The sequence below is a fragment of the Dromiciops gliroides genome, chromosome 2, assembly GCF_019393635.1.
Source record: "Dromiciops gliroides isolate mDroGli1 chromosome 2, mDroGli1.pri, whole genome shotgun sequence".
NCBI classification, from domain to species: Eukaryota; Metazoa; Chordata; class Mammalia; order Microbiotheria; family Microbiotheriidae; genus Dromiciops; species Dromiciops gliroides.
This window is the reverse complement of record NC_057862.1, coordinates 636,902,012-636,914,532: the sequence shown is the minus strand read 5'-3', so window position 1 is coordinate 636,914,532 and position 12,521 is coordinate 636,902,012. Positions and strand designations below refer to the sequence as shown.

Below are 12,521 nucleotides of genomic sequence, written 5' to 3'. Positions count from 1 at the left end.
AATATAAATGGGTTTATTAATAATAATAAAGACAAACACCTACAAGTGAATCATCATTAACTCTATCTACCTAGCCCATTTCCTGTAGCATGGACACACAAGCCAATCTTCATGCCCCTCAGAATCCTTAACTTCCTTCAAAGTTCAAGGGAGGGGCTGCCTTTTCCACGAAATCTACCCCTCTCCCAATGCAATGTACTCTTCCTATTTGTGTAGATATTGCATTTTGGCAGTATAAAAAATAGTCAGCATTTAGGTAGCACTTTAAAAATATTATCTCCTTTTATGCTCATAACAATTCTTGGCAGATGCCATTATTATCCCCATTTTACACATGAGGAAAAGGAGGCACAGAGAAGTTAAGTGACCTGCTCTAAGTCACACTATGACTATCTGAATGACTATCTGAAGGAAGATGAGAACTCAGATCTTACTCATGTCCAACATTGTCCATTATACCAGCTAACTGCTTAGTTGAATATAAACTCCCTGAGGAATCGGGAATGTTTAATTTTTCTTTCTAGGGTCTATGCAGTCTCTTGTAGAAAGTACTTGGGGAAACTAGGTGGCGCAGTGGATAAAGCACTGGCCTTGGATTCAGGAGGACCTGAGTTCAAATCTGACCTTAGACACTTGACACTTACCAGCTGTGTGACCTTGGGCAAGTCACTCAACCCTCATCGCCCCCTCCCCCTCCCCCAAGTAAGTACTTAACAGATATTTAACTGATGGACTCAGATTGATAGAAACAGATGAGGGCATGGAGGCCCAAAGAGATGACAGCCCTCAGTAACACAAATGGGTTGAGAACTCTGGCCTAATTTCCAGTGCTGTGACTGTTCCTTACACTTCTAGCCCACTCTCCCCATCTTTAAATGAGCAGTATGACATGTCCTTAAGATGAGTGTGATGCCATGGAATGGGGCCCTGGCTTTGGAGTCTGGAGGCCCTGACTTTGCTACTCATCCAGTGTGATCTCAGGGAAGGCATTTAAGGTCACTGGGGTACACGCTCTTCATGTGTCAAAGTCCCCAAGGAGTTGAACTAGACGATCTCTAAGGTCCCTTCTCTAAATCCCAGAATGCTGAAGGTGAAGTAGGAAGAAGGCGAAATAAAGCAATTTCAGAATGTTAGACAGCAGGCATCTCCTAGGGTGAGTGTGACATTTCAGTGAAGTATTTGGTAATAAATGTCAAAAGGCTAGTCATCTGAGAAATCACACAAGGCTTTCAGCATGATTTCAAGCTAAGTAAATCTGGTCTCCTTGCTGTTCCTTCCACAAGACGATCCATCTCCTTGACTCCGTTCATTTCACTGGCTGTCCCCCAATCCTGGCATTTTCTTCCTCTTTGCCTCTACCTACCTTCATCTTCCCTGGCTTTCTTTAAGTGCCAGCTAAAATCCTGCCTTCGACAGAAAGTTTTGTTTTTGCAATCCCCCAAAATGCCAAAGACTCCCTTCTGCTGACTTAGCATTAATTTAGCCTGAATCAATCTTGTTTCTACACAGTTGTTTGTATGTCATCTTCCCCATTAGACTATGAGTTCCCTGAGGCTGTCTCCCCCGCCCCCCGCTTTCCCCCTTTTTTTGGGGGGTGGGGTGGGTAACTCCAGCACTTAGGACAGTGTCTGGCACATAACAGGTTCTTAAAAATGTTTATTGACTGACCAGGGCTCCTGGGCTTCCCTGTCCCTTGGTGGTGGTTGGTGTTAGGGCTGGGGAACGGGCACTTATCCATAAGGGCTACTCCCTTCAAGGATGGCTGTTAGGGACAGACTGGAGAAAGAGCAATGGTTGGGGGACACTGCTATTCCTGTTGCCTATGGGCTGTCTCCACTGAGTTCTGAGTGGTTTGCTCCATCTCTCTGGTACATGCTGTCTCTTCTTCAGGGTGCCCGCTGCTTCAGCTATAGCTGCCATAGCATGTTACCAACAACAACTTGCATGTGAGAAGCGACTGCATTATGTAGGTCAATGTGAAGCAGGAGTAGGGTCAAAACATACAGACAATCCAAGTGTTGCACTGATAGCCAGGAAATATTGAACCTAACTGGGGGAAAACTTTCCGCATTGTGAGTTGGTCCCTTTTCTGGGGAGGATTTAGATCAAGAAGGGGACAAGATTTGCCTGGGAGAAGAGAAGTTATCATGTGCACTGGTAAACTGACTGCTGAAGCTGATAAATGCATGGACCCACTGAGGTACTGAGGTGTGGTGGGAGGAGCCTGCTTGGCCATCTGCTCCCTGGGTGACTATGGACCATTGTAATCATGGTCACTGCATTAGTTTCAGGGACACGGTTTTTAGACTGATAGAGTACATAAAAGCAAGCTATTAAAAACCTTCAAGGTTGCTGGATCTCATGAAGCTGTTCTTTAAAAAAAAAATCCAAGTCTACTGCCCACACAAATACATAATGCAACAAAGAGTGAAGGAGAAAAAAACCTGAAAACTGAAAGTTTGAAGGAGAAATAGAAAAAAAGTGCCTTGTTTTGGTAAGAAAAAATTTGTAACTTTGACTTTTGTTCAATGGTCTGAAAACTCTCTACTGTACCCTTAACACCAGCTCCCTTTCTAATCTAAATAGTATCCAATATACAATATGAAATGAAGTTATGACTCACCTCTCTGGACCATAGTTTCCTCTTCTGTAAAAGGAGGGATTTGGACTAGGTGTGTTCTATGGTGTGTCCCTTCCAGTTCCAGCATTCTAGGGCTCTGACTCTCTAAGCAAAGGGATAAGGAAAGGGGACTGGACCTGTGATTTCATCAGTACAGGGAACTCCCAGGTGAGAAAACTTCTACTAATACAAGTCAGCATCTTCTCCGTAACTCAATAGTCTTAAGAGCCTTGCTTAGAGCACTGAGGGATTAAGTAATTTGCCTGGACTTAAACCCAGGTCTTCCTGACTTTGAGGCTGCCTCTAAGTTAGGATTTCAGGGACTCCACAAGTTTGTTTAAAATTTTTTTTTTTGAAAATCGCGTTTCAGTCCAATTGGCTTTCTTTGTATTCCCTTAAGAACATTATTCCGATAGAGTTCACAGACTTCACCAGATTGCCAAAGGTGTGCCACAAAAAAGGTTAAGACCCCTGCCTTAAGTAAAAGACTGCCTAGACATTGTTCTGAAAGGCTGTCTTCCTCTTGTCTCCCTTTTCTTCTCATTCCCCCTTTCCCCGGTTATCTTTTAGTGCTCCTTTTTGAGTCTTGGGCAAATCATCTCTTTGTTTTTAAACCATAGATAATCTATACCATTTACCTCATAGTAATAGTACAAAAATCAATAAGGCATTATATACAAAGTGATACTGGTGCCTCAGATACTAAATAAAGATGTTCATTTTACTGAAATATATTAATGACATTTTAGTAGTTTTTTAAAAATTCTGAACTTACCACCACCAAATACGAAGGCCATTTCCATAGAGTAACAGAAAAGTAGGACAGTATCCTAGGTCTGTAAGTGTTTTAAATGTTATCTCATCTGATCTTCACAACAACCAGGGAGGTAAGTGCCATTATCTCCCCCATTTTATAGATAAGGAAACTGTAGCTGATAATTAAGTAACTTACTCAAGGTCACAAAGCTAGTAAGTGTCTGAGGCAGGATGTGAACTTAGGTCTTCTTAACACCAAGTCCAACCTTTTATACAAATATGAAGATATGTGTGTGTTTGTACACATTGCTTCACGAAACTTCAAACCTCTTATTATTTATAGCTTACTTTCCTTTTAAATATATAATAAATTTAACATGCAACTTTCAAAACTCTCTTTTCTGTGATTCTTTCTGGCCTTCCTTCTGTACGGTATTAAAAAAAAAAAGCTTCAATGAGCCTCTTTTCTTTTCCTTTTTTTGGGGGAGCTATTCTATTTCTTATTTTCCCCCTTTCCTCCCCCTTCTCATTCCTTTCTCCCCAATTGGAAAAAAAAAAAAGAAAAATAAAGACCTGTAACAAATATGCATAGTCAAGCAGAACAAATTCCCACATTGGCTATGTCCCAAAATATCTGTCTCATTCAGTATTAGTGATGGCCCACCATCAACTCTGTTAAGAGGTGGAGAGTATGCTTAATTACCAGACCTTGGGAACTATGATTGGCCATTGCACTGATCTGAGTTCTCAAGTCCTTTAAAGTTTTTTTTCTTTATAATACATTTTTAAAAGGAAGGCACCCACTTACCTCACCTAACAGTGGTGTTCTCCAATTCAAAGCATTAGGTGAAATGACATTATATATGAGTAAATTAATTCCATATTTAGACAATCTGATTTTTGCTTTAGGCAATCAAATGAACAATGTTAGATTGTTGTTGTGATGTTACAATAGAGTTTGCTTATAATGTATTAATGATCTTATTGTAAAATGAGACAAACGTCCTATTTCAATCCCTGGCTATGTTGTGTAGGGGACCCTGGATTCTCAAAAACTATGCCAAAAGACTAAGTCAGTCAATAAACATGTATTAACCATTATTATGTGGCAGATACTGTACTAGGAGCTGGGGATACAAAGAAGGGCAAGAGCCAGTTCCCACTCTCAAGCAGCTTATACAGAGTAATGGGTAAGATGATATGACAACAATGATGTACAAATAAGGTACACATACAGGAGAAATAATCAAGAGGGAAGGCACTAGAATTAAGGGGTGGGGTGGGATGGGTTGGAAAAGTCTTCCTTTGAGAATAGGATTTTAGCTGGGATTTGAAGGGAGCTAAGGAATCCAGGAGGCCAGGAAGACATTCCAGACATGGGGGCCAACCAATGAAATTGCCTGAAGTTAGAAGATGGAATGTGTTCTTTGACAAATGGCTAGGAGGCCAGTGTCACTGGACCAAAGAGTACAGGGAAAAGGATTGTAAAATGTGAGAAGACTTAGGGTGGGGGTGAAGAGGTTATAAAGAGCTTTGAATACTAGATTTTTATATATAAGGAACCAGTGGAGTTTACTGATTGGCGATAGTGTTAATATGGTTAGACTTATGCTTTAGGAAGATCTCTTTGACTGACTAGTGGAAGGTGAATGGGAAGAAACCTGAGGAAGGGAGAACAACCAGAAGACTACAGTAATTGTCCATGTGTGAGGTAATGTTGGCCTGTACCAGGTTGGTGTCAGAAGGAGGTGTATAGTAGAGATGGTATAAAGGTTAAACTGACAGGTCTTGACAACAGACTGGATATGAGGGAGGGGAAGAAAAAGGGAAGGGGAAAAGGGTGAGAGGAAGAGAGGGAAGAAGAGAGGGAGGGAGGGAGAGGGAGAGACAGACAGACAGACAGACACCTACATGCAAGTCAGGGTGCCTGGGAGGATGTATTACTCAACAGTAATAGGGAAGTTAGGAAGAGGGGAGAGTCTGAGGGGGAAAGATAATGAATTCAGTTTTGAACATGTTGAGTGTAAGATGTACAGTATGAGATACCCAATAGGCAGATGGAGATGTAAGAATGGAGGTCAACAGAGAGGTTAGGGTTCCATAAATGGATATGACAATCACCGGCATAGAGACATTATAAATCCATGGGAGCTAATGAAATAACCAAAAAGAAATAGTATAGAGGGAGAAGAGAAGTGAGGCCAGGACAGAACCCTGGAGGACACCCAGGGTTACAGGGTATGATCTGGATGAAGATCTAGCAAAGGAGAATGAGAAAGTGGCCAGATGGGAGGAGAAGCAGGAGATGTGCTGGAGCTAGCTCTAACCAGCTTGGAGAGAGAGTTAAGTTTTTAGTGTAAGTATTTATGCCTCAAAAATCAGCGACTGCTACAATCATGGTTTGATTTATTGTTTTGTTGATAAGAAAGTACTGAAAATGCCCTCCCCCGCCCCATTAAACATTTACCAGCATACTCTTGTAATGCTCTACAAATACTGCTTGAACTCAGGAATGAAATAGAAGGGTCAAGAGACTGAGGTTATCCCAAGACTGGAGGCCTGGTGACTTGGAGGTTAATAGCAACAATAGCAGCAGCAGCTGGCATTTATATAGTGGTTTAAGGTCTGTCAAGTGCTTTACTCCAATTATCTAATTTGAGCCTCACAACACCATCCCTTGAGTAATGTCCCCAAAACCTAACCAGAAGAAAGTATGAAGGAGGAAAGAGTGGCTGACAATGTCAAAGGCTGCAGAGTGTTTAAGAAGGATGCAGACTGAGCAAAGGACATTTGATTTAGCAAAGCTCATTGGGGACTTTGGAGAGAGCGTTTTTTTGGTTGAGTGATGAGGTGAGAAGCCAGACTGCAGAGTTAAGAAGAGTGGAAAGGGAAGTGGAGACACTTATGGTAGATGGCCTTCTCAGAGTTGTCACAAAATGGAGGCCAGATAGACTTATTGCATAGCGAACATATTTTATTTCCATGTTCTTGTTTTTGGCTTCTCTTCTAGGCTGTAATTCATTTCTGTGGATTTGCATTCCCAATCTATTGTTCTCTCTTTTGTTTCTTTGGTGAGACTGTCATGGCAGATTCAAGTTTTTCTATTCTGCTCATTACTTTTGCTGTACAAGATATAAATTCTACCCTCATAATTCTCATTTCTCTTCTCAAATTCTACAGGATCTTTTCTGTCTAATCAATTGTTGGATCACTTTCCTTCATTTTACAGTATTTATTCATAGATGCCTGAACTTATTTATTAGCTCAAGAGGTCATAATTTTTCTGTTGTTCCTGTTTATGTTTATCTGTTTATGTTCAGGTCTTTCTTAGAGATTTCTTTTTCTTTCTTTTTTTTTTTTTTGGTGAGGCAATTGGGGTTAAGTGACTTGCCCAGGGTCACAGAGCTAGTAAGTGTCAAGTGTCAAGTGTCTGAGGCCGGATTTGAACTCAGGTCCTCCTGACTCCAGGGCCGGTACTCTATCCACTGCGCCACCTAGCTGCCCCTTTACAGATTTCTTCTTCCTGGAATCTTTGGTACTTCTTGTGTCTCTGTCTCTTATTTATCACTCATGTCCTGAGTCCCTCCCCTCTCACTGTGGTTTCCTCTGGGACTGTATGTCAAAGCATCTCAGCCTCCTCCCACACTGGACAACTTGTGGTTCACCATCCCAGGTCTCTACCAAATGACTAGCTCCAGCTGGATACTGCATTCTTTCCTTCAAGCTTGGTGGAGTGCTGCATAGCTCCTCCCCACCCCCAAGCAGTGTCCTGTCTTGGTAACCTATCATACTCCCTCTGTTCCTTGATTCTCTAGCCCAGTAGCAGCAGTTCAGAGCCTGCTTCCCGCAGTTCCAGCAGTTTAGAGCTTTGCAGCACTGGTGTCTGTGGGCTGCAGCCTCTGGGGGGCTATAGTCAAGTTGGTTGTCAAGGCCTGAGCACATTTCCACAGCTAAGGTACTGAAAAGAGGAGGGAGAATGGAGTGTAGGGGTCAGTTTTGATGTAGGTCTGTCGTGTCCTTGGGTCTGCTAGTACAGCTTTGCTACCAGTGGCACGGGAGGCGGGGGATGGCTACTGAGTAAACTCAGGGTCAGTGAGTGTCAGTTCCTGTGCTGTTGTTTTTAAACCTTCTTTTGGACTCTGGGTGTTCTAGACCAGGGAAGCAGATCAAGTTGCCTTATCTGAGACGCCTGATTTCTGTTTTGGAAAGGACTGAGAAGTCGTGGGGGTTGGAGAAAGCGTCTAACACGCTATCTTGCTGCTCATGTAGCCCCAAGTGCAGTCTTTGGCTCTGAAAGGAATGAGGGGCGTCAAGAGGTAGAAGTGAGGAGGTAATGTATTCTAAGTATGAAGAACAGTGCGGCAAAGACACGGAGGCAGGGGTTGGGGTGTGTGAAAAACAGTAAAAAAAAAGTCACATTTGGCTGACCTGTAGAGCACATGAAGAGGAATAACACATAATAAGGGCCAGAGCCAGGATGTGAAGGGTTTTAAATGCTAGGAGTTTGTACTTGATTTTAGAGGTGACAGGAAGCCACTGGAGCTTCCTGAGCAGGGAAGTGTCATGGCTACTTCAACAATATTGCTTTTGGTAGCTATGTAGGAGATGGATTTAGAGAGAAGAGAGATTTGAGGCAGGGAGACCAATGAGGATGCGATTACAACAGACTTGGGGGTAGGGCGGTGGCCAAGTGAGTAGAAAGAAGGGGACGGATATGAAAGTGGTAAAATTGACAAGATTCTGTCATTTCAGAGAAGGACTTTTCAATCTGTCTTGTAGCACATGCCTGAACACCAGAGGTGCTTAATACTCCCTGACTGATCTTAGAATACTATTCTAGGTGTGAAAAAGTTTAAGACAAAAACAACACATACATGGATAGCTATAATACCTCATAGATGTATTAGAAGTACAGAACAAAGTGGTCTTATGAGGACAAAGGGCAAGAAGGTTGTTACCAACTGGGGCGCAGGGTAGGCTTCAAGGAATAGGCTTCATCAGAGTTGGAAAAACATAGCTATGTTTGGGAGACAGTCCAATTTGGGTCAAATGCAAAGGGAAGTATGAGATGGGGCTGCAAGAATATTGTGGGAAGGGAAAGGGAAAGGGAAGGAAATAAGCATTTATATAGTCCCTACTATACGCCAGGCACTGTGTTAAGAGCTTAAAAAAAACCCCAGTCAGTTTTTTTGATCCTCAAATCAACCCAGTTATTATCACCATTTTAAGTTGAGGAAACTGAGGCAAATAGAAGTTAATTGAGTTGCCTAGGGGTCACAGAGCTAGTTAAGTGTCTGAGGCTGGATTTGAACTCAGGTCTTCCCAACTCCAGGCCCAACAATCTATCTGCTGTACCTAGATGTCTAAGGAGGCAAGAGGATGCCAATGAAGATTTCTAATAAGAAGAGTGAGATTGGATCTATATGCATGAGGAAGATTAGTCAGTGGTATTTAAGATGGGTTGTGTGATGAAATAATGGGATTTAGCAGATACTCAAAGACCCACCTGGAGATTAATCTAGACTGATTGAATCAAGTGAGAATGACTGACTGCTGATTAAGTCTACTTCAAGTTAATTGGACTGTAATCACACCTGGCTATCCCTTAAGAAGGTATTGTTCTCAGAAACTAGACTGTGAACTCAACTTGAGAACACCTTCAAAGACGATGGATTTGGATGACGCCAACCAATCACCTTGACGCAAGGTGTAAGGACCGCCTCTGTTCCAGATCTATAAAAAACCTTCCACAGTCAGCTTGAGGAGTTCCTGATTAAAGCAGGCTCCTGGAGGAGGACTTCAGGAAGAACCCAACCAGGCTGGAACTCTAGGCTAGACTGGAGCTGAAGCTTCTGATGTAAGGCGACCACAATTTAGATTTTAAACATCACAGTTTGGCTGACCACGAAGAGGAAAACTGAACAATGATCTTCTGATTGGGTAAGATTTCCCCTCCCCTGTCCCCTTAAATTGGAAAGAACTACTAAGTATAGGCTGTTTTAAATTTCAAATGGATCTTTTAAACATCCTAATTACCCCTTTTCTAGCTTTACCTTCACTAATCAGAGATGTTGGCCAGTTTGAATTTGAATATATTTTTATTACTCTTTTTGGTTTTGTGGGGCTTTGTGGTGTGGTATGGAGAATTTGGCATGCCCTAGATAATATTAGAATAAAGATGATTCCCCAGGATTCCCCATTAGGAAAGCTACTTATGGATTGGAATGAGGGAAAACTTAGACTAAATAGAACCATGACCAGAGGAGAGCTTATCAGACTGTGTTTTATGTGGCATGAGGAGTTACAGGAAGAATGGCCCAAATATGGGTCATTTGATCCCCAAACATTGAGGCATTTGCAAAGAACCCTAAGTAGATGTCCACCTGAACATTTACGTTATTGGAAAATCTGGGCAGCTTCTTTGCCTTCCCATTTTAGTGCACAGGCTGCTGAACTTGTGGCTCTTACACAGGCCTGTAATATAGCCAAAGGTAAGAGTGCCACTATTTTTACTGACTCGAAATATGGCTTTGGCATATGCCACTTTATTGGTATGATTTGGCGTCAACGAGGCTTCCTAACATCCTCGGGCAAGGCTATTGCCAATGGGGACCTTATCAAGGACCTCTTAGATGCCCTGAAACTGCCTTCTTCCCTAGCCGTTGTACATTGCCCTGCCCACACAGGGAATAGTGATCCTGTTTCAAAGGGAAATGCATGAGCCGATTCTGCAGCCAAGCTTGCTGCATTAGAAGCTCCTGAACATGTATTTAACCTTTCACCTTCTGAGGATATTCCTTCCAACCTAACCTATGACGATTCTGAAGTAGAAAAGTGGAAAAAGAAATTTAAGGCGAAACAGATCAATGGCATCTGGGTGTCTCCGGAAGGTAAGCCACTTCTTCCCCGGAAATTCTACCACCAGGTATGCCTCTCTGTTCACAGAAAAGGCCATTTTGGTACACAAGGCATTGTAGACTCTATTAAGAGAACCTGGATAGCACCAGGTGTGACTAATACAGCATCTCGAATCTGCTCAGGCTGCTCCACATGTCAGTCTTATAATCAGTATGCTTTTAAGGCCAGAGCTTATGGAGGGCGTCCCCTAGCATATACACCTTTTGAGCACTTACAAATTGATTATATTACTATGCCAAAAGCAGGACATTATAAATTTTGCCTTGTTATAGTTGATCAGCTCACTGGGTGGGTGGAGGCCTTTCCCAGCCCCCAAGCCACAGCTGCCTTTGTTGCCAAAATTCTTCTTAAAGAGATAGTACCTCGTTTTGGCCCACCAGCCTGCATCGATTCTGACAAAGGCACACATTTCACTGATTCGATTTTATCCCAAATCTACTCTTTCTTGGGAGTGACTCCAAAATTCCACACGCCCTACCATCCACAAAGTTCAGGCCAAGTTGAACGTATGAATAAAAGAGCTTAAAAGTATGATTGGCAAATTATGTACTGAAACCCATTTGAAATGGCCTGATGTTCTCCCATTGGCATTATTCTATCTATGAAGTAGACCAAGAGGAGAACTTCATATATCTCCTTATGAAATGCTTTTTGGTCACCCTCCTATCCAAGCTAAAACTTTTTCCCCAGTTTATACATCACTGATGGGAGGTGATACTTCTGTTGCCTCCTATATATAGGAATTACAGACTAGACTATGTGAACTCCATGAGGCAGGAGTTGTGGTCCAGACTGGTCCTTTAGATTTTTCCTTGCATGATTTAAATCCAGGAGACAAAATATATGTAAAGAATTTTCAGAGAACCAGTGGAACACAACCTGCTTGGGAGGGACCTTTTCAGGTATTATTGACAACTCCTACTGCCATTAAAATTGGTGAAAAAGACTCTTGGATTCATTGTTCTCATGTAAAGCCTGCACCATTCATAGGTAAAGAGATTTCAGATAAAACTCAAGTAGATGTTAAAGAGCAAAGAGAGTCCAGCAGCAATAGGCAGTTCCCATTTAATAGTCCCACTGATCAGTTAAATGCTTTGGGACTCAGTCTCCGTAAAGTATTGGGAGAGGGAAATTGCCTTTTTAGGGCTTTAGCAGACCAGCTAGGTCACTGTAGAAATCATCTCAGACATAGACAAGAAGCTGCTTCTTATATGCTCAACCATAGAACTGATTTTGAGTCTTTTACAATGAATGACTCTCCTTTTGAAGAATATGTTAATGAATTGAAACAACTTGGAAAGTGGGGAGGAAATGATATGATTGTAGCATTTGCTAGACGTCATCAGCTGAATGTGGTAGTTCATCAGCTGAATCAGCCCCTATTGAAAATCAGTGGCACAGACAAAACTGATGCTAGAGAACTCCACATTTTCTACCATAAAGAACATTATGATAGCATTAGAAAGATCAATGACAATTCAGAAACCCCTGCCACTTTGGCATGCAGAGAATTGGGGAACCAGTTAAAACAATGTGGCATACCCCAAATTCTGACTGCTTAAATACTTAAAAACTTAACAAGCTTTTCCTTCTTCAGGTAAACTGTTTGTTTTGAACCATGAGTTTAATGAGTCTGTTTATTGTATTATGTTTAAAACCTATTGCTTGATTTATCAATGGACATATTGAATATTGAGTCTTATTTCTTTTTGATGAATTGTTTATCACTTTAAGTATCTATTACTGTCATACTAGATAGAGAATTCATGTATAAGATAATGTGTTTACTTGCTAAAAGATTGTGTAATAATGTCTAATATTATCAGTCATTTACATTCATATCATTTACATGTCATTCTGACTATGTACATTGTGGGTATGGTTTGGAATTATTGTATATATTACAAGTATATCATCAGTTATGCAGCATAACATGCATTTTTACCATCATACTGTCTTTGGTGAAATTAATATGAGATTTATGAATTATGGAAACTTATCATCTCAGAGACTAACTGCTCTTACAATGAGTTTGATATAGGCCCTGTAGAGAATATATGTACAACAGGAGGAGAGACAGGTACATGTAAGTCTATGGTTTGCTTATGATGGCAACTATATAGACCACAATTGCTGGACACAGTCCAGTTTCTTCCTCTCTCCCTTCTAAAAGTTTTCTTTTTCTTTCACTAAGTCTGATGGCATAGTCAGAATCCATCCACCTATG

General features: G+C 41.5%; 1 protein-coding gene across 6 annotated transcripts in view; it reads right to left on the bottom strand.

Annotated features, from left to right (window-relative positions):
* CBFB (core-binding factor subunit beta) overlaps positions 1-12,521 on the bottom strand; it is a 101,053-nt gene that overhangs the window by 2,986 nt on the left and 85,546 nt on the right. For 2 of the 6 annotated variants that reach the window (XM_043984668.1, XM_043984664.1), the window contains exon 6: positions 2,624-2,725. The exons of the other annotated variants lie outside the window; for them this stretch is intronic. In XM_043984668.1, the coding sequence (XP_043840603.1) occupies positions 2,624-2,725 (102 nt within the window). The remainder of the gene's footprint in view (positions 1-2,623; positions 2,726-12,521) is intronic. 6 annotated transcript variants of the gene reach the window in all.